This window comes from Microtus pennsylvanicus, chromosome 7 (genome assembly GCF_037038515.1).
Source record: "Microtus pennsylvanicus isolate mMicPen1 chromosome 7, mMicPen1.hap1, whole genome shotgun sequence".
In the NCBI taxonomy this organism is placed as follows: Eukaryota; Metazoa; Chordata; class Mammalia; order Rodentia; family Cricetidae; genus Microtus; species Microtus pennsylvanicus.
Genome location: NC_134585.1, coordinates 6,152,118 through 6,175,863, shown reverse-complemented (window position 1 = coordinate 6,175,863; position 23,746 = coordinate 6,152,118). Strand labels below are relative to the sequence as shown.

General features: G+C 44.6%; 1 protein-coding gene across 3 annotated transcripts in view; it reads right to left on the bottom strand.

The window, feature by feature from the left end:
• Cmtr1 (cap methyltransferase 1) overlaps window positions 1-23,746 on the bottom strand; it is an 80,292-nt gene that overhangs the window by 11,300 nt on the left and 45,246 nt on the right. For all 3 annotated transcript variants that reach the window (XM_075979745.1, XM_075979746.1, XM_075979748.1), the window contains 11 exons: window positions 17,941-18,092; window positions 16,396-16,554; window positions 12,775-12,867; window positions 11,047-11,118; window positions 9,747-9,841; window positions 9,565-9,637; window positions 6,665-6,863; window positions 5,472-5,590; window positions 3,068-3,164; window positions 2,404-2,536; window positions 804-983 (listed from right to left, as the gene is read on the bottom strand). In XM_075979745.1, coding sequence (XP_075835860.1) covers window positions 804-983; window positions 2,404-2,536; window positions 3,068-3,164; window positions 5,472-5,590; window positions 6,665-6,863; window positions 9,565-9,637; window positions 9,747-9,841; window positions 11,047-11,118; window positions 12,775-12,867; window positions 16,396-16,554; window positions 17,941-18,092 — 1,372 coding nt within the window. The remainder of the gene's footprint in view (window positions 1-803; window positions 984-2,403; window positions 2,537-3,067; window positions 3,165-5,471; window positions 5,591-6,664; window positions 6,864-9,564; window positions 9,638-9,746; window positions 9,842-11,046; window positions 11,119-12,774; window positions 12,868-16,395; window positions 16,555-17,940; window positions 18,093-23,746) is intronic.

Sequence of the window (23,746 nt, the reverse complement as noted above, 5' to 3'; positions counted from 1 at the left end):
CCTCGGGGGAGGGATGAAGGGGGAGGGGAGAGGCAGGGAAGGGAGCAGAGAAAAAATTTAGAGCTCAATTAAAAAAAAAAATCTGAAAAGGAGAGGTAAGCAGAGCTCTAAGATGGCTCAGCAATCAAGAATGTGCAGTGCACTGGCTGGGTGTAGTGGAGCACATCATAGCACGGGGGAGGCAGAGGCAGGTCAGTCTCTGAGTTAGAGGCCAGCCTGGTCTACAGAGTAAATTCTAGGACAGACAGGCCAGGGCTACACAGAGGAACCCTGTCTTTAGTGTGTGTGTGTGGGGGGGAGGGAGTGGGGTTGGGGAGAGAAGCAAAGTGCTCTTACAGAGGACTGAGGTTCAATTCCCAGTACCCATGTGGAGTAGCTCACAACTGCTTCTAACTCCAGCTTGAGGGGAGGCAATTAAAAAGGGGGAAATAGCTTTCTGTCTCCCACCTAAAGAATCCTGAACTGACAAAGTTTGGGCTCTTAGCAGACATGCTCGTCACTTGTGTCCCATTCATCTCTGCCTCCAGTCAAGGGTCTTCACAAGACAGCAAGCACAAACTTTTCCAGACTATAGTGACTGAGACTATAGTGACCTGTCTACAGACCACAGGCTTTCTTCTCACCTTCAGAGCCAGGGACTCACCTGCCAGCCTTGGGACTGCATATGCTAATGTCCTGAGTAACAGTAACCAAAAAGTAGCCCAAAGTCTTACAATGTCCTGGAATCAGCAGAGCAAACAAACATGACTTCTAGGCTTCCTTACTGCCCCAACAGTTCCAGCAGACACGGCCAGCAGGCTTACCTCTCATTAGACCGTATCATGTAGTCATTGAATTCATGGTCTCCTTTGATCACCATCAAGGGAACTACCAGGTTGACATCAGACTCGGTGTTTCGCAGCTGGTTGAGTTTAATATTCACAGAGAAGAGGTACTCCCGCACATCGTCTATGCCCACCTTCAGACCTTTGCACACCACATACCTGTAGGAGACATCCTGTCACTCCAAGGAGCTCAGAGCCTTCTCCTGCACATTCCTCCACGCCAACCCAGTAGAGTCACAAAGCTAAACAGCTTTTGTTCAGCCTTAAGCCTGAGCTCAACGGGCAACACATACCATGCTTTTAAAAATGCACAAATGCACCTCAAGTCCTTCTCTTTAATAGAAATTGGTGACATTCACCTTTAGTCCTACTTGGGAGGCATAGGCAGTCAGATCTTGAGTTCAAGGCCAGCCTGGTCTAAGTAGTAATTTCTGGGCTAGCCAGTGCTATACTATAAAACTGTGTGTTGAAATAAAATATATAAAATACTTCTCTTATACATGAGACTGTTTCTATCTCTCTATGGGGGTGTTCCCAACTGCCCTGCACCAAAAGATGTAACTTGGGAAGGCTTTTAATTACAGATGTAAGGAATCAAACTCTCCACAGAAATCTGTACTGTTGGCCTTTAATCCCAGCACTCAGAAGACAGAGGCAGGAGGATCTCTGTGAGTTTGAGGTCAGCCTGGTCTATAAGAGCTAGTTCTAGGACAGGCTCCAAAGCTACAGAGAAACCCTGTCTCAAAAGAAAAAAATCTGTACTGTAATGATGGAGGAAGGTCATTGGTTAAAAAAATAAAGAAACTGCTTGGCTGGCCCTCATAGGTTAAAACATAGGTGGGAGGAGTAAACAGAACAGAATGCTGGGAGGAAGAGGAAGTGAGCTCAGACTCCACAGCTCTCCTCTCGGGAGCAGATGCCTCAGAGAGATGCCATGCTCTGCTCTCCCAGGCACACGCAATGAAGCTCCGACCCAGGATGGACGTAGGCTAGAACCTCCTTGGTAAGCCACCTCATGGGCTACACAGATGATCAGAAATGGGCTAGTCCAGGTGCGAGAGTTAGCTGAGAAGAGGCTAGATAGAAATGGGCCAAGCAGTGATTAAAAGAATACAGTGTCCGTGTAATTATTTCGGGGCATAAGCTAGCCAGGCGGCCGGGGTGCTGGGGATGCAGCCCCGCCGCTCTTATTACTACACTATAACAACTACCTGACAATTCTGATTGGCTTGTTTTCTCTTACCTTACATATGGGCACTTGGAAGCCTGTGGTGCCTCTGTATAGCCGCCCCCTTGCCTGTTCCTAGCTTATATCCCTTCTGAATATCTCTATTAGTGGTCACACTCTTCCTGGGCTAAGCTGAGAATTCCAGACACAAGTGTTATAAACATAGCTGTAGAAGTGGCAGTCTGAGCAACCTCAAGATGATCACTCAAACCAAGGACCCTAGCTCTGATTGGAGAATCACATCTCCAAAGTCAAGGTTTCTAACAGTTTGAGAGTCAATGCTAGACAGAAGCACAGAGTTTACTGCTGACTTCTGACCAACTAGCTGGCTAACAGAGAGGAAGACCTTACCGCTCTGAGTTGGCAGGCCGGCTGGTGATGGGCTTGAAGAGACACACACGTTCAAAGCAGCAGTATAGCAGGTAGATGAGCCCCACACTGAAGGGTGTGAAGAGGTCAAAGGTTTTGCAGATGAAGTGCCCCCCTGGAGTGAGAAGAAAACGCCCAGGCAATCAGTGGCTACTCCAGGATGTGAGGGAGGTCACCTTAGCCAGTAAAGATGACTGGGACTGGTCCATTACAAATCCAAGGCAATTTATGAGATAATCAGCTGCAGGGAGCACTTTGGAGACTCTTGCCTTTTCTTCCCTGTATCCTTCACCCAGCCACCAGCCACCCGCCACCCAATACAAGGGTTTCTTTTCTTTCTTTTTTTTTTTTAAAGATTTATTTATTTATTATGTATACAACATTCTGCCTCGATGTATGCCCAGGCGCCAGATCTCATTATAGATGGTTGTAAGCCACCATGTGGTTGCTGGGAATTGAACTCAGGACCTCTGGAAGAGCAGCCAGTGCTCTTAACCTCTGAGCCATCTCTCCAGCCCCCAAGGGTTTCTTTCTCTTTACTTTTTCTTTGTCCATTTTTTAAAAATTTCTTAACCAACCCCCATACATGCTCTTGTCAAAAGGGCCCCAGTAAGTCCTTAGTGAGGGAGAACTGAGGAGGTGTCACCTGTCCGGACAACAGACAGCGCCATGAGGAACTGACACAGCAGCAGCTGCTTGCTGAGGATCTCCTGCAGGTTCTCCTGCCCCTCCACAGAGAAACCCTGGAAGGAGAGCACATGGATGGAGAGAAATGGGAAGGACTGAGAATCACATCCTTACCTCATCTCATCAGGAGCCACAATCTGACTGATCAGCATTTCAATTTCTTTATCTAAGTAATGTGGTCAATTACAGACAAAGGACCCTGGCCTAACTGCTGAACTTGAGCTACCTTCCCACTTTATCACTCCTAAACCACAGGACCAAGTCTGCTTTTCCAAAGAAATGGTCCAAAAAACCTTGAAATTCACATGGGAACCCAGAGATAAATAAGGCAGAAGAGACGCAAAGTACTGACTTATCACTGGTCAACTGCGACATAGAAAACAAATATTTAAGTCCTAAGAAGACAGGAAGTAAATGTCAGGAGAATAATCTGATGGGGCTGTGCCACTACACTGACCTCCGAAGGCCCCCGTCTGACAGAAAGAATTACAGAGTAAGGATTTACTTACAACACCCACTACTCTGTCCTTAGCTGTGGAGCCCGTCCCCTCTAGCTGGCACACTCACAGGCCAAGGTTTGCTCAAAGAATGCTGTGATTCCTAGAGCATCTCCTATCAGCAAGGAGGTGCCAGTCACAAACCATGCTTACACTCACATAAAAGAGGCAGGCAATGGGGCAGGGGGAGGGGGGAGAAGGACTGTGCTCTAATGGGTAGTTTTACAAAATGAAAAAGTTCCGGAAACCAGCTGCACGGCAGAGAGTGACTAGACAAACACTTCTAAACCGTACACTGTGTTGCATGCTATAATTTTATACAGGAGAGCCAGCGAGAGCACTAGCTTCTAGTAAGCTGCCCCCATAGGCCAGATCTCACTGATGCAGGCCTATAAAAGTAAGTAATGTTTGCCATTGTCTCCCAGACTTAAAGATGATTCTCAAAATGCTTATTTCTTTTTGAATTCTTAATTAGCTCTGTAACAAAGTCAGGGATGGTGGCACATGCCTATAATTCCAGCACTTGGGAGGTAGAGGCTAGAGGATGAGAAGTCAAGGCCAGCTTCATCTTATAAGTCTGAGGCCAGCCTGAGCTATTTGAGATACTGACTAAAAAAAAGAAAACTGAAAAATAACAGAAGGGAAAAAGATAAAGAGATGGGGGTAGGAATGTTCAATGTACAATATATATACTTGTATGAAAAAAAATCTCTGTGTAACACATTACCATATACAACAAACATTTAAAATTAGTAAGCAATAGAAATAAATCAAAAGGCCAGGCCAGCCCTCCTGCTACCAAAGCAGAAAATCTGTGAGCGCCGGGCGGTGGTGGTGCATGCCTTTAATCCCAGCACTTGGTAGGCAGAGGCAGGCGGATCTCTGTGAGTTCGAGACCAGCCTGGTCTACAAGAGCTAGTTCCAGGACAGGCTCCAAAACCACAGAGAAACCCTGTCTCGAAAAAACCAAAAAAAAAAAAAAAAAAGAAAATCTGTGAGCTTTACAGCTCTGCTTGCTGTCCACTACATTAAAGGAAGAAAAGGCAGAACTGGCAGACTACACATCTGCTCAATAGCAGCAGCCCCTTCCTCTTAGCCAGCCTCAACCCTGTTCATCTGCTGTCTTACTGTGTACAGGGCTTCAGGGAGCCAGGGCATCCTCAGGCCCCTCTGACATTCTCCCTTCCTTCCACACAGCTCACAAGGCTCTTCTGAACCCCAGCTATGTGATCCTGTAGCTGGTGGCTCCCATCAGGAGTCACCCATGACATGAGATACTAGGTGAGAGCCTCTGCTGAACAGTGTGGTGGTCGGTTGGTTCTCTGGCTGCTTAGGTGGGCCCTTGAAAATTCACTTCAGCCAGTCAAGGGCCTCCAAGGAGTCTGTGCTGCTGTTGCTACTGTTTAAGTACCTATCTGTCAGTGTATGAGAGGCTAGGAGACCACCTGTAGACGACCTCAACAACTACCACGATGACAAGTAATGGCAGTGTGCCTCCCATTCAGTTTTTGCCTAGTTGATTTCAACTGGAGTCCATGCCTCATCGGCTCCTTAGCAACTAAGGCCTTTTTGTCAGCAAAGTAAGCTCAAGCAAATGTGTCTATGATAGTATAGTCTTTACAAAAATTGTAGGGAAATGTATAAAGTAAGTAAAAATGTGCATCTCTACTATATGAACAGTGAGTTACCATTTATGGTGGCAGCTAAAGAACAAAACCAAAGTATTTCTCGGGGGGGGGAGGGGGGCTCAGATGCAGCACACTTATTTAGTATGCCCAAGACCAGGACCCCTGAACAGCAAACAAGAAACAACCCTCTAAATTCACAACACAGCCTTAAAGCATCTTTACAGGGACAGTCACCTACCCCATCTGCCATGAGAAAGTGGACACCCTTGCGATCTGTGTTTTCCAGGACAAAATTCCGAAATGCATTGATGTTTTCCGGACGGGTAATATCTCCATCCCCATCGACCCCGCCCTCACCTGATGGGACACAAGAACCCTGTCAGTTTGCCTGCTGTCTGGAGCTCCGGAGAACCCCGCCCTCACCTAACAAAACACAGGAACCCTGGTGAGTCTGCCTACTGCTGGGAGCTGAGCCAGGAGCCCTCAGAGAGAGTGAGCACAGATACCAAGTAAGCTCCAAAACCCAGGACCCATCCCACCTATGGACACAGACTGGCAAGAATTGAAGCCCTGCTCTCAAAGCCAGGGTTCAAAGGGAACTGACCAGCCAAGAGACATCAATTGAAGCAGAGGATCTTCCTTTTTAAAGCATTTATGCTAAAAAACAGTATTTGCCAGGCATAAAGGCTCGTGCCTACAGGTATTCAGGAGGCTGAAGCAGGACAACCCATGAATTTAAAGCTAATCTGGGATACACAGGAAGTTTTAGGTTGGCCTGGAACACAAAGTAAGACCCTTTCTCTAAACATCAAAAAATTCAAGCTGAGCATTTAATCCTAGCACTTGGGAAGCTGAAGCATGCAGATCTCTGTGAGTTAACGCTAGCCTGATCTACATAGTTAGTTCCAGGCCAGCCAGGGCTATATAGGAAGACCCTGTCTCCAAAACAAACAACAACAACAACAACACAAACAAAAACAGAAAACAAAATCAAGACAAAAACACTCAACATCAACCTCCAGTAAGGACTGTCAGTAAAGAGTTTAGATCTGCTCACAGATCCTAGTCTACTTGTCAGGGCAGGGAGACTGCTGCAGCTACCGAGCTGTCTGCTAGCAAATGTAGTTCACACAACCCAGAGGGGCTGATGTGTGTTTGTTAATAACCTTGCTGCTTTTCATCTAGGAATTAGGCACTTTCATTATCCCCCAACACCACACAAAAACCACAATCCTGCAAGGAGGAATTAATACAGGCCTATGTTTTGTTTGTTCTTTTAAAAAAGATACTTCAAAGGGCTCCAAGACCCTCATGCCAGCAACAGTGAACCCCAGCTAATAAACTAGGAAGAACACAGGTAGCAACAGCTTTGGCCTCAAGTCCCCACACAGCAGCCACTCTCCTAGTCTCTGCCCTGGTCAATGTCCCTACCATAGTACGGCTCGAAGAGCTCACTGGAGGCTGAGTAGAAGTCCTCTAGTTTGAAGTCATTAGGGCCCTTCAGAGTCATCCCAAAGCCTTTTGCATGCCACTTCTTCCTCCACAGCACGTACTCTGAGAAGCCACCTGGGCCTGCGCAGACATCCGCAAAGTACAGAAGGTCAATGTCCCGGTCCTTCACCAGTGGCTTCTGAAAGAGAAGTGGAAGACAAGGACACAGGGATAACAGATGGCTCAGAAAGGAAAAGAAAGGAGAACTCAGGGAAGAGGAGGCAAAAAACCCAGCCTATTGGCAAGTATGATCCAGAGCTCCCACCAGGCCCTCCACACCCAGTATTTTTTTTTCCTCAGTCACCAGTATCCTCTGGAGCCCCCTCACCCAAAATATCCTGAACACTTTTCTCCTAACCAGGCCAACTCAGACTCCCAATGAAAGCATCTCTGTCTATCATCTATCATAGAGGCATTTGCATGTCTCAGGTTGTTTCCTCACCACACTCTGCCTTTCTTGTGTCCTAGTAAGCAGAACATTGCCAACAGAAACACAAAGACACAAAGCAACCTGCCCACACCAGTTGGAACAAAGCTAGGTCAGAGTCCAGAAGCCTGATCATTAGACTGTTCTCCTGAGGAAAAACACTGCCCACCTCCCAGCTTCAAGGACCTGCCCTCCTACATGATCTTCTCTCCCTGGGTGCTTCTCCCATTTTGTCCTTCAATTATCTTTACTTTGGAATAAGTTTAGAGTTAGATAAAAGTTACCAATATAATACAGCCAACACAGTGGGTATGTGGCAGTCTTAAGTTTAAGTACTGTAAACGCTGCACAAAAAGAAAACAATGTTTCTCAGCACTGACTGAGGCCTTAGCCTGAAGCTCTAGCCCCTCTAGCCAAAGGGAAGCAGGAAACTCAAAAGACTCAAGAGTATCTGGCCTCCATAAGGTGCCTACCTATGATCTCATCTTGCGATTTCAAAACCAGTGGCTTGCTGGGGCACAGTAGTGCTCATATACCATCCAGCACTTGGGAGGCTGATACAGGAGTGAGTTCAAGGCTAGTCCGGGTTACCTAACAAGACCGTGTCCCAAAATAAGAACAAGGGACCTTTATAAGCCCTGTCCAGAATTCTGCTCCTAGAAGAACAGCTGATTCTTAGCTCTGCCATTTCTTCACTGCAGTCAAGGACAAGCACATCTGAAGCTATTAAGCTCAATTGCTCAACTGTAATTGGGATGAATGTAGGTATTTCTTAAGGCTGCTGTAGAATTAAAAAATGCAACCTGTGGCCAAGGTCTTTCTAAAACTATAGTCATCACAAATACAAGATGGCATTATATTCAACTAGACCAACTTTCTTGGAGTCAAAACTCTTGGTTTTTTGGTATTTTTCTCTCAAGTGCAGTACTGCACACAAACTGGGCACTGTTGATGCTGCCTCATTTCCATTATCAAGGACAAAAGGTAAATATCCACATTGACTTTTTCTTCTATCACACTTTACAGACAAGCTTTTCTTACCTAATAAATAGCATCCTCAAGCACAAAACCCCCTCATATGATGTAATACCTCAAGGATCTAAATCTAGCTCCCAATTTCTTTTTCTTCTCCTAGTCCCTTTTTTCCTTCTCCCATAATCTATAGCACCAAAGACCAATTATGAAACCTCAGAATATCTCTTCTCTCCTTCTCCACACCAAGCTTCCATTTTTCTGGAGGCACAGGCCTAACCCAAACATCTCTAAGACTACAGCATGCCTACGCTTCTAGCCACTCCCACCTCTGGAGACAGCTGGCCCCTGAAAACACACCAGGCCTGCTAGGCTTGGCTTTCACTCAGGTCCTCAGGGAAAATGGAGATAAAAAGAAGTACATACTAGGGCTAAAGAGAAACTACTTTTTATCGTGGAGTGCAAAGACACATCTCTGACAGGGCCATTCTTTCTGGCCACTAACAATTTAGGTCAAGAAACTCCCTGAAGCTTTCCAAACACACTGCATTTCCCTATGGTTTAACAAACATCCACCCTTGATCTGAATGGTACAATTCTGGTGCCTACTTCATTCTCATGACAACAAAAGACAATAAGCAGATAGCAGCTGCTGAGGGCAGACAAATTCAACAGCCCAGATGATGCTATGACTTCCCCTCAGTTTAACAGAGCTCCTCTGCTAGAAACTGCTTTTAGAGGAAATCACTGGGAGCTCAGAAAATTAAATCAACATTGTATCAACCTAATTTTCTCAAGATGCTAATTCCAAGAGCCTTTTCTGCTGCTGGCTGGCCCTGGAACATGGGGATGGGCCCAAGGAGAGGAGATGAGTGAAGGCTGGAGGGTCTACATGTCAGCTTTACCAGCATGGAACAAGTAGTTAGGCAGGTGGAACTGAAACATCAAAGACCTTAGAAATAAGTTCCTCTAGCCAGTGGGTAATGGGGTGGGGGTCTAGTAGAATGAGGGTGTGTGAAGTAGGAACAGGTCTGAGGACAGCTGGCTCCTGGCCCTGTCACTGTGAAGAAAACCAACCTTCTAGGAGTGGGTAAAAATGCTTCGATCCCAAAGGGAATGCTAGAATGAAATTTCCTTTTATGCTTTCTCTATCATTATGGAGGGCCAATGTTCAGAGAAATGAGATGTAGCAGAGCAGAAAATCATTTTGCTCTACCATTTCTAGAGAAAGGCCAAAGTCTCATAATTATGATCCCACACAGAAAGAGAAAATAACCCTGCTGAAATCACAGATCTTTAGAGCCTGCATACTGGGCAGTCCTGGGACCAGGGAGCACTGAAGGACTCCATCTTGGGAATACAGAGCAAAACACACTCGCACTCAACAAATGGCAATCTGTGAGCTACTGAAGCTTAAGTCCACTCAGCACACCAATCTCACCCCTTGAGAGTCCAGGGGATTTGTGAACATACGATCAAACACAAAATCCATGTTAGCCATCTTCATCGCTGCCCTGTAACAAAGCAAGATGAAAAAGCATGGGTCAGTCCCAGGAGTACAGAAAGCTGAGGCTCAGATGAAAGGTGGAGAGGTACAAGAGGAAGGAAGGGTGTCCAGCACACCTGTTAAGGAAGAAGACTCCTCGGATCATCTCATAGGGATTGGCTCTGGTACGAGCTCGCCTCATCTCCTCCCCATCCAGGATGTCAAACACACTCTGCCAAAAGAGAAGGAGACTCTACAGCAAACATCCCATCAGGTCCTCTTGGGCAGGACCAAGGTCTGAAGACTCACTGTCCTCTGAGGAACTGGGTTCCTGCTGCATCTCAGCTCTGAACTATCCAGTTGTATAAACCCGACAAGTTACTCAATCACTCTGACCCTCAACTACCTTGCCAGTAAAGTGGTAAAACCCCCAATGAATCAGGTGCCTAGCTGTGGTTAAGGGGTTAAAAGCACTTCTGCTACACAAAAAGTAAAAAAATGTTTCTCATAGCAAATGTTGCCCCGTATCACCATGACCTTCCAGAGATTTAAGTCTGGTACTCAGGATCCCTTGATTGGGACTCCAAATTTAAAAACAAGCTGGGCAGTGGTGACACACACCTTTAATCCCAGCACTTGGGAGGCAGAGGCAGGCAGATCTCAGAATTCAAAGTCTACAGAGTAAGTTCCAGGACAGCCAGGGATACACAGAGAAACCCTGTCTCAAAAAAAAAAAAAAAAAAAAAGCTCAAAAATAAATCAAGACCAGGGTCTCCTAAGGATATCTACCCACACATGGTATGGGGTGGGGATGGGGAGAATCCTGCCTTCCTTCTAACTCCCCTCATTACACCTGAGACACAGTCACCTTATGGATATATTCCCAACCTTGTCTGTCAAAACTAAGAGCTTTGTGAGGTAGCCATCATTCTTTTCAAGCCGACATCCTCCTCAGAGAACCCAGGTGTGTGCTTCCTGGCCTACAATCAGGCCAGAAGGTGTAAGGGGAAGCTAACATGTGCCCGCCCATGTGTTGCGACACTCTAACTTCATTAACACTCACAACCACCCAGAGAAGTACCTTCTACAACTTTACAGAAGACAAACTCAGAGGCACCCAAGCTACTAGCCCATGGTCACACAGAAGAACATTGTAGAAATGAGGTTCAAATACTGATTTGTTTGATGCTAAAAGGTGACTGTAAACTTCACCAGGCCCATTGGGTATTAGCAGGATCTGACATACTCACTCACAGGTTAAATGAGTGCCTCAGTGACCACATAGACAACACAACAGAAAAATACCATCTTGAACATATGCATCACATGTACTTCCCATCTCTAGGAAAAGCCTAAATGGCACACTCCCACCAACAACAACTAGCAAAGCCCCATTCACCTTACCCACAGGCCTCACCTGTCCCAACCCAGCCTTACCTTACATTTCAGCACACTGTGAAGCAGCTCTTCCCCACAGAACTCTGTTTCATCTTCAATAACCATCTTTCTCTACAGGGAGAAGAAAGTCATAAACATTGACCAAGTGTGACTATTTACTGGGAGAGTGGGGAGATTAGGGTTCTGAGTGCTCAGAGCAAGAAGGGGCTTAAGTCTCTGCCAAGAAACATCAATCCCTGAGGAGCACAGAGAGACAATTCCAAATCCCTCTGGCAGTGTTCCAGATGGCTCTGAGATGAAGCAGTGTGCTGGGAGCTCTGGGTAGAAGACCATATGGTCACAGCACGCACAAATGCTGAGGCTGGAAAGAGCACACAGGAAGGAGACACACAAGCTGTCTGCCCCCAGAGCAGAAGGACAGGGCTCCCCCATCTGACAAACCTGTCCTTCATCCAGGAAGCCTCCACTCTGAGATGGGCAGGAATGCCTGATACTGGACATTGACTTGGTAACTTTACACAGCCCTTGCAGAATGTCATGTCCAGCCCAGCCAAGTGTTACCACCTCAAAAACAGCTTTTCTCACGGTGTGTATGTGTGTGTCATGTATATACAGGCCCATCTATGCTATGGCATGCATGTAGCGTTCTGAAGACAATCTCAGGAACTGGTTCTCTGCAGGCAGTCGTCTGCATACAGACGCCTCTACTCACTGAGCCATCTCGCTGCCTAGTGTCAAATTTTATACTTCTCAAAGTCACTAAGAGAGGGGCTGGAGAGATGGCTCAGTGGTTAAGAGCATCGCCTGCTCTTCCAAAGGTCCTGAGTTCAATTCCCAGCAACCACATGGTGGCTCACAACCATCTGTAATGAGGTCTGGTGCCCTCTTCTGGCCTGTAGACATACACACAGAATATTGTATACATAATAAATAAATAAACATTAAAAAAAAAAAAAAACAAAGTCACTAAGAGAGCTGTGGGTATTTATCCAGTAAAGAATGCTTGTCTAGCATGTTTTAACTGAATCCCTAACTCTCAAAAAAAAAAAAAAACACAACAAAACCTCCAACAGTTATTGTTTGAGTTTATTAAAAGAAGTCAAAACTGAGATTCTTAAATATTTCTTTACTTACTTCAAAAGAATAACATGCTAAATTGTTTTATTTAAAACAGCCTTATTTTCATAACAAAGTTTACTAAGTATTGTAGTTTCCACTTCTGGAAATTTCTCTAGTGTATGGCTTAGTAAGAAGGGGGTGTGGTCCCTGCCTCGCTTTGGCATTGAAGTCAGCTGCTCAGTGCAGATACTGGCTTCAGAAAAACCCACAGACATATGGGGAAAATCAGAGTGAAAAAGAATAAGACCTCGGTGTCATGAAGGCAGCTTTGACTTTGTGGAGCTCCTAAAGACACCCTACTTCTAGAGAACACACTGGAGTGGTAATCAATCACCTCATTTTCAGTGTCCCAGAATAAGAGTAAACAAACACCTTTGCTGACAATGCCCTTGTCACTCTGAAGACAGCTATGGTATCCTTTCACCTACCTGAACGGAGCCCAGCACTGGCCAGACAATTCACTGACACATCACAGGCTACTCCAAAGGCAGCCAGCCCCAAAGAGGGTAGAAATGACTGCTTTTTCTATGATTCAAGTTTTATTCTACATCTCCTGTGACATGGCTTCCACATTTTTCTAAAACTGCAATAAGCACACACTAGATTCAAAGGAAAGAAAAGGCTGGGTATACTCCCATGAAATCCTACCTTTCCCACAACCATCCAGTCACTCATTTCCCGAGAGTCAGGAATTTCGGTGGTACATTCTGGAAACCACGACACCTGCTCACAGGCACTGGGCTACAAACAAAAAAGGGTAAAGTCAGATGAGATAGGCCTTTAGGATTCTGCCCCAACTCACCAGTCCTTCCCCAAAACAATTGAGAGGGTCTCAGACAGGCTAAGAAGGATCTAAATGGGTGATGCTAAATGCAGGCAGTCAGACATGAATAAAAGTTCAGTTTCTGAAGGACAACTCCAATTCTCTGAATACTTCAAAAAATTTCTGGATCTCCAATGTTTCTTTCATTTGTTCCAGTATTATCTGATGAATACCTATTGTAGGCACTCAAACACCAGAATGAAATAAAACATGTCTTTGACCTAAGGCATTTAGTAAGAGAACGAGGACAGAGGCTGGAGAGATGGCTCAGAGGTTAAGAGCACAGGCTGTTCTTCCAGAGGTCGTGAGTTCAACTCACAGCAACCACATGGTGGTTCACAACCATCTGTATTGAGATCTGGTGCCCTCTTCTGGCATGTAGGCAGAACACTGTATACATAATAAACTTTAAAAAAAAAAGTGCTATAATCAGTCTGGCACATAGTTTCCATATCTTTAGACTTTGCATGAATGAAAAATAAACTTAAGTCATTGAATATTGAAAGAGAGAGAGAATGAGGACAGAGAAATACCGAGGCAGTGTCACATAAATACAGTTCTCTGAGGTACGATTTAATAGCACTTAGCCTCACCTCCTAATGCTAATGCCCCCAAAATGTTGTTCACAAAATAAACCAGAAACCAGTAAACAGTCTCTCCTAGCACTGACTCTAGGAGAGCAGAGGTTCATCTCTAACGTCTGCTTCCTCTTAACTTGTCAAATGCCCCCCTCCCCAGACAGGGTTTCTCTGTAGTTTTGGAACCTGTCCTGGAACTCATTCTGCAGACTAGGCTGACCTTGAACTCACAGAAAACCATTTGCCTCTGCCTCCCAAGTGCTGGGATTAAAGGCGTGCCTGCCCAGCTCAAGTACTTTTCTGAACAGACTGAACCAGGGTTCTTACCAATCATACACTAGCACCACTTACAGAGCTTTCAAAGAGTAATACGTTTTAGAGCAGACAGTTGAGGTTGATCTGATGTGGGGACTGGACATATTAAGTCTGCAATAGTTGTGCAGTGAATCCAGGACTAAGTGCCATTGGGCTAGAAAAATGTGGATTCTAAAACCTATCTATGTGGTCAACCCGAGTGTCAGCTGAACAGACTGCTTCCCAAGCAAGGATTCACCATAGCAAACTGAAGCAATGTGATTAAAGGGTAATGTTACATGCTCTGAGAGGTGTAAAATGGGATCACAATGCAAGGTCTCAAGGGCAAGCCTACCACCATTAAGATAGCAAAGTAAAAAGAAAAATCACAGAAGCCTTTGTGCATGAATCTGGCAGTGAGTTATGGTTTCTTCTCCCATTCAAATCCCGACTTTAAGCACAAATGTAAACTATAAGCCGTATACAACAACAAAAAACTTATATACACAGTGGACAATCATTTGTTGAATAAAAGCAGAATTAATCTCCCCATGGAAGCCTGGACATCAAGACTACCCAAGGGATAGATTTGTCCGAGATGTACAACCTTGAACTTTACACCCGTGCGCTCCAGGAGCCTCTGAGCACTTTCCCGCTGTGGCCCACCCAGCCTCATCCACTTTAAAGAAGTGGCTACCAACTGGCTGTGCAGCCAACCCTCCTTACCAGGCAGCTTCTATCTGAGAAAAATTAATTATGGCCACTGGTAACGGCAATGGCTTCACCAGAAAAAAGGGTTTTTAAAATAGCCTATCTCCTTAAGAGAGATTTTTACATCAACTTTCATACTTCAGATTGACAGTGACAGGACCAGAACCTCTATCCACTTGCTTCCACACAAATGAGGACGAGGAAAGCACTCGGCATCTCTACAGCGAACGCATGCACACAGTAACAATTACAACAGGTTCCCAGCGCTCACAGCCACACCTGCCTATCTACTGCCACTATGAGATGGTCAGACAATGGTGCTGCTTCCCTTAACCTCAACTCTGTAATGCTATTATCTCAGATTATTATTATCACTATTTTGGGCACTTTTATTATACCTACTTCAGATCGTTTGAAGAATAAGGTAAAAATAAAATAAATAAAACTTCAACACTATGCATGGTAACAAATTTTAAAAGCCTCTTTTCTGCCTGGAGATATAGCACTTTCCTGGTATGTGTAAGAATTGGTTTGCAAAGGAACTAGAACTTGCTCTGTAGACCAGGCTGGCCTCAGACTCACAGAGATCCACCTGCCTCTGCCTCCTGAGTGTTGGGATTAAAGGCATGCGCCACCACAGCCAGCTCACAGCCTACATTCTTATAGAACTGTTGCAAAAAAAGTTTATCTTACAACAAATGCAATCAAGTAAAAAGTACAACAGGAGAAGTGTACACAAGCAAACACATGTACAACCTGGATAACAAAACCTGTGAAGATGGAAGAATATCAGAGGCTCGTAAATCCATCCTGCACTGGAGGAGTAATGGGGGCCCATTCACCTGCTGGACCCTCCTAGCAGAGAGAGAACTCCCTAGCCTGTGAAGTCTAACAATCTACTAGGAATATTCCACTTAGCTATTAAAAGTTCTTTGTGGGGCTGGAGAGATGGTGCAGTGGTTAAGAGCTTTGCCTGTTCTTCCAAAGGTCCTAAGTTCAATTCCCAGCATTATCATCTATAATGAGATATGGTGCCCTCTTCTGGCCTGCAGGGAATACATGCAGGCAGAACACTGTATACATAACAAATAAATAAATCTTTTTTTAAAAAAGTTCTTTGTGTAGCCAAAGAACCATCTTAGTTCTAGAAAACAACAGAAACAAAGTCTTCTCTCTGAATACAGCCTCAGTGTTCTCCTTTCTGTCTTAGTCAGGGTTTCTCTAGTGCTGTCATCAAACACCATGACCAAAAAAAAAAGGATTTATTTCCCTACACTTACACATCACAGTCCACCACTGAAGGAAGTCAGGGCAGGAACCTGGAGGCAGGAGCTAAAGCAGAGGTCATTGGAGGGGTGCTGCTTACTGGCTTGTTCATTATGACTTGCTCAGCCTGCTTTCTTTTTTTGTTTTTTTCTCTGTGTAGTCCTAGCTGTCTTAGAACTCACTCTGTACTTAATAGCACTTAATAGCACCAAGCTGTCCTCAAACTGTGAGTCCTCCTGCTTCTGCCTCCTAGATGCTGGAAGTAAAGGTATGCATTCTTATAACACCCAGGACTACCAACCTGGGGCTGGTACTGCCCACAGTGAGCTGGACCCTCCCACATCAATTATCTATCAAGAAAATGTATCACAGGCTTGCCCAATCTGGTGGGGGCAGTTTCTCAATTGAGGTTCTCTCTTCTAAAATGAATGTAGCTTGTGTCAAGCTGACATCAATCTAGTCAGCACACTTCCATCTAAGATGCTAACATTGAACCCCTCTAACCACCCTGCTCAAACTGCTTCCCCAGGGTTTTAGAGAGCCACCCATTCAAAAACACCAACAGCTTTCCTGTTTCCTGCACCTTCACCAGCTTACCTCTGGCTCATCCCGCCAATCCACATTCAGCTCTTGATCAAAACCCTGCAGTGTCAGACCCAAACCACGACGGCCTTTCTGATTGGAGGTCTCCACAATGTCCTTCCGACCCTGGCTGTATTTACCTAATCCTTCCCCTTCCCTGAAGCCCATCTTGGCCTGAAAAAGGAACAAAGCACAATTAATTCAGTCAACAGACATTTACTTAGTCCCTATCACAGATCATACACTGTGATAAACCCTGAGAAATACATGAGTAAAAGTTTGCCTTTTAGCCTGATGATGAAAAGAAGCATAAATAACTCACTGTGGGTTGGCAGCTATCGATTCTGCAGGTGCCGTCTAGGACAACCTGACACTAGATACATGAAAGGGGACTGTAGAGCGTGATTAGCACTGAGAATACTTAATGACTCTCACTGGACATTTGCACAGCTCTCCCTTTCAGCTACTTTGTCATATTAAGGGGAAATGAGATCCCAGATAGAGCTAATGAAGAGAACCTAATTTAGGTTACAGCAGCTTCAAGCAGCAGCTTCTACCCAGGATTGTGGGCTTGCAGGAGCCTATTCAGTTAGAGTAACTTGAAAGTTTGCTTCATATAGAACAGAGGAGGACACATTAATGTCCTGGCACAGAAACACCTTTTTGAATGCCCTCCCTGTCTATAACCCCCAGAGTTACTAGACAAAGGTAAGACCTCAAAGAGCAGGGTCCCAAATCCTACAGATTCTTACTCAAAGAGCTTCAATACAGAGGTCTAATTCCTCCTGGAGGGTCACATTGTTTGAAAGCTGGCACTGCCGCTTACAGACTGGGCAGATCCTGTATAGCAGCCAAAGGTCCGTTCCCTGGGTCAGGGGCTAAGTTATGAGCGTCTCCATCTCCAATGACCAAAGCTCACAGGCTTCAACGGCATCCTGACCTCTAACTTCAGCAGGAGCACATCTCAATCTTAAACTAATCCAACAAAATTCTGGAGCCAATCATGACACTGGTGAGGCTGAACAAAAGACAAACTTTGCACGGCCACTACATTTTAACAAGGAAATTGAGTAGGTTTCCCCTTTCCTTTGCTACCTGTCAGTGTATGTGAAAGCTAGGGAGGACAGCAGGGCCTTCCATGGAAAGAGCCCACGCTATTTGCATTTATTTTCAGCACCAACAGGAAGTGAGTCCTTTCTTTTCAGAGTATTCACTAGAGCAAAACAGCAGGAACCTCAACTGTGACACGCCCATGTCTAGGGAAGCATACCCACACATGCGTATGACGGGCATGAATTAATGTGGGTACTAAACCGTGATCCAGTTCTGGGCAAGACAGGAGACACTGACACTTCTCACGGATGATTCCAACATGACAGACACATGTACTGAGAGAAGGCTACACTTTCTCTACTAAATTCCAACAGCCAGAAAGTGGAGGAGAAATACTCACAACCTAGCCTGTGCCAATTGTGCCCCACCCCAAATCCAACACACACTTGCCCTCTTTCTCTCACGCTCCTGGGCAGCTGTAGAAATCCATTCTAAACAGTAACATACCATAAGCTTCTGGGAAACACTATTATACATGGAATAGCGAGAAGATGTTCCCTCCACAAGGGAATCTGCTTTGAAGTCATCCTTAAAACTCTCCGCGCAGGGTTGCTTCCCCTCAGTCTCACTGTCAGATCCACTAAAGCTTGTGGTAGATGCTGGAAGAGAGAGGGAGAAATGTTTAGGTGAGTCCCTATCACAAAACGGCCCGCATATATCCACAATCCACTTAGTCTGCTTACGTCTAATATGTGTCCCGCATTGAATGGCACTCATGCAATGACCCAGGGTCAAATCTCTATTCTTTCCAGCTGTATAATCTTGGATAAATCACCAAAGTTCCTATTTGTCACAGACTGCATGGAGATTATTACTGCTTGACAAAGTCGCAGCATTTCAACTTTTTGGATGACAAGTCTCATTGTTAATGATTCTCAGTATTAAGCTGTGGGCTTCAATGGAAGATGAGGATGTATACAATGGTAGCCTCTTAAATTCTTTGGAAAACAAAGTAATTCTTTGGAAAAAAAATCCCCCCCTACCATGGAATCATATAGCATAACTCTGCCTACTCCCACACAAGCTAACACCAGGCGGCTAGAAAATTTAGATAAGTAACATAAGCTTGATAAGTAAGGTACATTTTGATAATTAAAATTTATAAATTCTGCTGGGCAGTGGTGACACACACCTTTAATCCCAGCACCCTGGGAGGCAGAGGCAGGCGGATCTTTGTGAGTTCAAGGTCTGCATAATCTATAAGAGCTAGTTCCAGGACAGCTAGGGCTGTTACACAGAGAAACTGACTCAAAAAAAAAAAAAGATTTAAATTTCTAAGGTCTACTCAGGTTCACAGTAATATTTGTCTAGCTTTGTCTTTGCTCACTTTAAGGATTAGATATTTGGAAAACTAAGTCATATAAAAAACTGCAACATTCTATAATGAGGTATCTGGTTCCCCAAGAAAATCCTTTTCCCAAAAGTGCCTCTGGGGCTTGAAGAAAATTCCTGCTTGTCAAAAGGGAGTCATTCTCTCTCTAGCAAGAGGAACTTGTGACCCCTCCATTAACAATGACTGGTGCCTATTAGCTTATCGAGGTCAATGCTAGCTTCCTCAACCTCAGATCAAAAGCCACACTCCAGCTCACATTCATCCATTTTCTCATTTAATCCGTTGTACAATTATAGAGTATATAAAAGGTGTCGCCTTTTTCAATAATCGGGCAGCCATCTCGATTCACTCTCCGACTGTGTTCTTCTCCTTTGGGACCTTAACCCCACGGGAGTTTGAGTTCAGCACCTGGTATGTAACACAGCAGGAACTCAACCACAATCATTTTCCTACCTCACCTTTTCAGTTTTACCCACTATCAAACTGAGACAGCAGTGCCTCACAGGGATGTTTAAAAACTAAAATAACCTATGAGAAAGCACACTATCAAATGTAAGATGTTATTTTTTTCTGCTACTGTTCAGTATCTAACAACTATTTCTTTTTAAAAAATTATCTTTTCATTTGTATCACATCTGTTTGTGTAAGTTACTGGGGAGTAGATCTGAGTGGAGATCAGAGAACAACCTGAAGGAGTTGGTTTTTTCCTTCTACCAAGTGGGTTCTGGAGACTGAATTCAAGTCCTCAGACTCAGTAGCAAGCACCTTTCCCTGTTGAGCCGTCTTTCCAGCCCAAATTTATTTATTTATTTATTTATTTATTTATTATGTATACAATATTCTGTCTGTATGTCTGAAGGCCAGAAGAGGGCACCAGACCTCATTACAGATGGTTGTGAGCCACCATGTGGTAGCCGGGAACCGAACTCAGAACCTTGGGAAGAGCAGGCAACGCTCCCAACCACCGAGCCATCTCTCCAGCCCCCTCCAGCCCAAATTTCTAAATACTGATTGCTTAACCTCCTAGTTAGTTCTCTTTGCATTTACAGTCCTTTATACTTGCAGGTAAGAGAGGAGGTCTTCACTGAAGCTGGCTAGAGGAAGAGAAAAAGAGGAAAGAGAAAGTGGGAAGTTGTGGAATATTTAACTATGTAAAGATGCTACTTTTGTTTATGTGCGGAATATTTACTTGTGTAAAGAAGTGTTATATTTGTTTCTGCTGCCTTTGTTAACAATGAAAAGATGTGTTACATTTACTTGTGCTGCATCTGTTTAATTATGTAAAGATGTGTTGCATTTGTTTCACCTTGCCTGCCTAAGGCACCTGATTGGTCTAATAAAAAGCACACTTTTAATCTCAGCACACAAGAGGCAGAGGAAGGAGGATCTCTGTGAGTTCGAGGCCAGCCTGGTCTACAAGAGCTAGTTCCAGGACAGGCTCCAAAGCCACAGAGAAACCCTGTCTCGAAAAACCAAAGAGAGAGAGAGGGGGAGGGGGGGAGAAAAGAAGGAGAGAACAAGGGAGAATGAGAGGGACACACCTGGGACCAGAAGCCAGGCAGCCACCAGACAGACATGAGAAGCAGTGAAACAAGACACACAGAAGGAAGGAAAGGTAAAAAGCCCTGAGGCAAAGTGTGAATAAAGAGAAATAGGTTAAATTAATTATAAGAGCTAGCAAGAAACGAGCCTAAAGCCGAGCATTCATAACTAATAATAAGTATCTAGTCATGAATTGGGAGCTGATTGGTAGCCCACTGCAGGGAAGGGGAGAGACAGGAAAAGGGAGAAAAGAAAAAGAGGAAAGGAAGGCTAGGGATGAAAACAAAAACTCCAGCAGGACCACCAACTGAGCAGACAGTAAAAGAGAGAGTAAATTCTACAGGAGGGGCTGAAGCCTGAGCAGGCCAAGTCATCCTCTCCACTGTACACCAACCTTGTCAAAGGACTCCATATAAGATCTAACTCAGCAGCAGTCAGAAAGGATGGGCTACCTGTCCCTTCATCAGGCTGGGATGCTTTTCAGTCTGGGCATTCAATTTACTGTTCTGTGCTTTATGAATCTATTGACTTTGAAGGCTACTTCTTCCAAAGTAATTTTATTCAGGACGTGTTCTACTGTGATAAACACCATAACCAAAAACAACTTAGGGGGAAAAGGTTTATTTCATCTTAAAGCTTACTGTTCTTCACAGAAGTCATGGCAGGAACTGAATGAAGCAGAGACCAGGGAAGAGAGCTACTTGCTAACTTTCTCTCCACGGATTGCTCAGCTTGCTTTCTTATACAACCAAAGGTCACCTGCCCAGGAGTGCCCCATCAGTAGGTCGGACCCTCTTCATCAATCATTTATGAAGACAGTGTCCTACAGGTGAATGTGACGGAGCATTTCCTCAGTTGAGAGTCCTTCTTTCCATATGACCCTAGCTTACATCAAGCTGACGAAAACCTAGCTAGCACAACTGACTACGTGTCAACTTGACACACAAACACATCACTATTCAACTACAATCTTTCTTTTCTCATTTGTCCCTAAAATCTCATGTTAATTTTAGTATCACAATATAAAACATAACTTTAAAAGTCTCATAATTTAAAAAAAATTCTTACACTTTAAAAGTTCAGTCTCTTAAAAATACCCAAGTCTCGTGTCCATTTGGTATCACTGGGAAGCCTACTCTTTTCTGAAGGGAAATGGGGGAGAAAAAGGGAGATGGACTGGGAGGAGTGTACCTGTAGGCTCCTGTAAAATCAAAATAAACTATGTACTTTTTATTCCAAGTGGGAAGAACCAAGGCCCAATCACAAGCAAAACCAAAATTCAACAATGTAAAAAAGTTCAACTTGGGGCTCAGAGGTTAAGAGCCCTGGCTGCTCTTTCAGAGGTCCTGAGTTCAATTCCCAGCAACCACATGGTGGCTCACAGCCACCTACAAAGAGATCTGGAGCCTTCTTCTGGCGTGCAGGCACACATGGAGGCAGAATGTTGTATCCTTAAAAGAAAAAGTTCAGCTTGATGTCTGGGACTCACTGACAATCCTCTAGGTTCCACAGGGCCTATGCAGCTCTGTTTGTCCAGCGTGTTTCACAGGCTCAGGGCCGCTGCACTCCGCAGCTGCTGCTGTCCTCAGTGGTCACTCACATTTACTGCTGTCTCCAATGGCCTCTCCTGGCCTCTCGAAAATGCCAAGCTGCTTTCTGTGACCCTATATGCCCTTAAAACTAGTACTAAGTGAGATAATCTCACACATTATCAAAGCCAGAATGAGCTGTAGCCTCAGTCGCCTCTTGACCATAACTTCTATGTGCTAACCCTGAAGAAAAAACTCCCAGAAGTCTTCACATCAGCGATGCTGGTCCTTTGTTAGTCCTAACTGATTTCCCAGCTCCAGCTAATCAGCAGTAACTGTCCCAAGTAAAGCAAAAGTTTCACCTTAGTGGTGTTGACCGCTTCTTAATCAGTCCCATCTAACCAGCACTCCAGATTCTTGATTTGAATTTACATGAAAAACCAATGACTTCATAGTCTTTAAGGGCTCTCAGAGTTTCCTCTGAAACCAGGCCTCCATCATCTGCACTACTATGAGCATTATTTTCCAAGTTCTCACAACCGCTCAGTAAGCTTTCAACACTCAACCGCTTTTCCAGTTCAAATTTCCAAATTCCTTCTACAATCTTCCCCCAAAACACCATGGTCAGTTCAATTACAGCAATATCCCATGAACATGGTATCAAGCTCTGCTTTAGGGTTTCTAACTGTGAGGAAACACCATGATCAAAAGCAACTTGGGGAGAATAGGTTTATGTCATCTCAGAGCTTACTGCTTTTCATGAAGGGAAGGAGTCAGGGCAGGAACCAGAGCAGAGACCACCAAAGAGCACGACAGAAGAGCCAAGACTTAAAGCCGACTTACTGACTTGCTCAGCTTGTTTTTTTATATAATCCAAGATGACCTGCCAGGACAGCAAAGCCCACAGTGGCCTGGGCCCATACCACATCAATCATTAATCAAGAAAATGAAACACAGGCTTGCCTACAGGCCAATGTGATGGAGGCATTTTTTCAACTGAGGTTCCTTCTTTTCAGATGGCTCTAGCTTGTGTTAAACTGAGAAGGCAGCCAGCACAAGAGATTTCTGAGACAAATCCACCTGAATATGAAAACACTCTCAAAAGTTTGGGCAAGAATTTCTATACATTTCCACTAAAAATGGTACAAACAGCAGTAAACTAAGAGGAATGCAGAACAGGAAATAAAGACAGTGATGTCCAATCTGATCCCAAGGCTTAAGAAGTTGGGCAATCGGGGCTGGAGAGATGGCTCAGCGGTTAAGAGCATTGCCTGCTCTTCCTAAGGTCCTGAGTTCAATTCCCAGCAACCACATGGTGGCTCACAACCATCTGTAATGAGGTTTGGTCTCTTCTTGCAGACACACACACAGACAGAATATTGTATGCATAATAAATAAATATTTAAAAAAATAAAAATAAAAAAAAATAAAAAAAAAAAAAAGGAAAAAAAGAAGTTGGGCAATCCCAGCACTCAGGAGACAGCAGGTGGATCTCTGTGTTCAAGGTGAGCCTGGTCTACAGAGCAAGTTCCAGGACAGTCAGAGCCACACAGAGAAACCTTGTTATGGGGGGAAAAAAAAACAACAATAAAGAGGTCAGACAGTGAGCCACCCATAATGATGCTCACCTTTGATCCCAAGGTTTAAGAAGTTGGGCAATCCCAGCACTCAAGAGGCAGAGGCACACGGATCTCTGAGTTCAAGGTCAGCTTGGTCTACATATAGTTTTCCAGGACAGCCGGAGATACACAGTAAGACTGTCTCAAACACTAAATAAAAGAAGTTGGACAGTGCTCAGCAGTGCACACGTCTTAGTAGTAACTTGTTACCTAAGGACATGGGGAGAGCA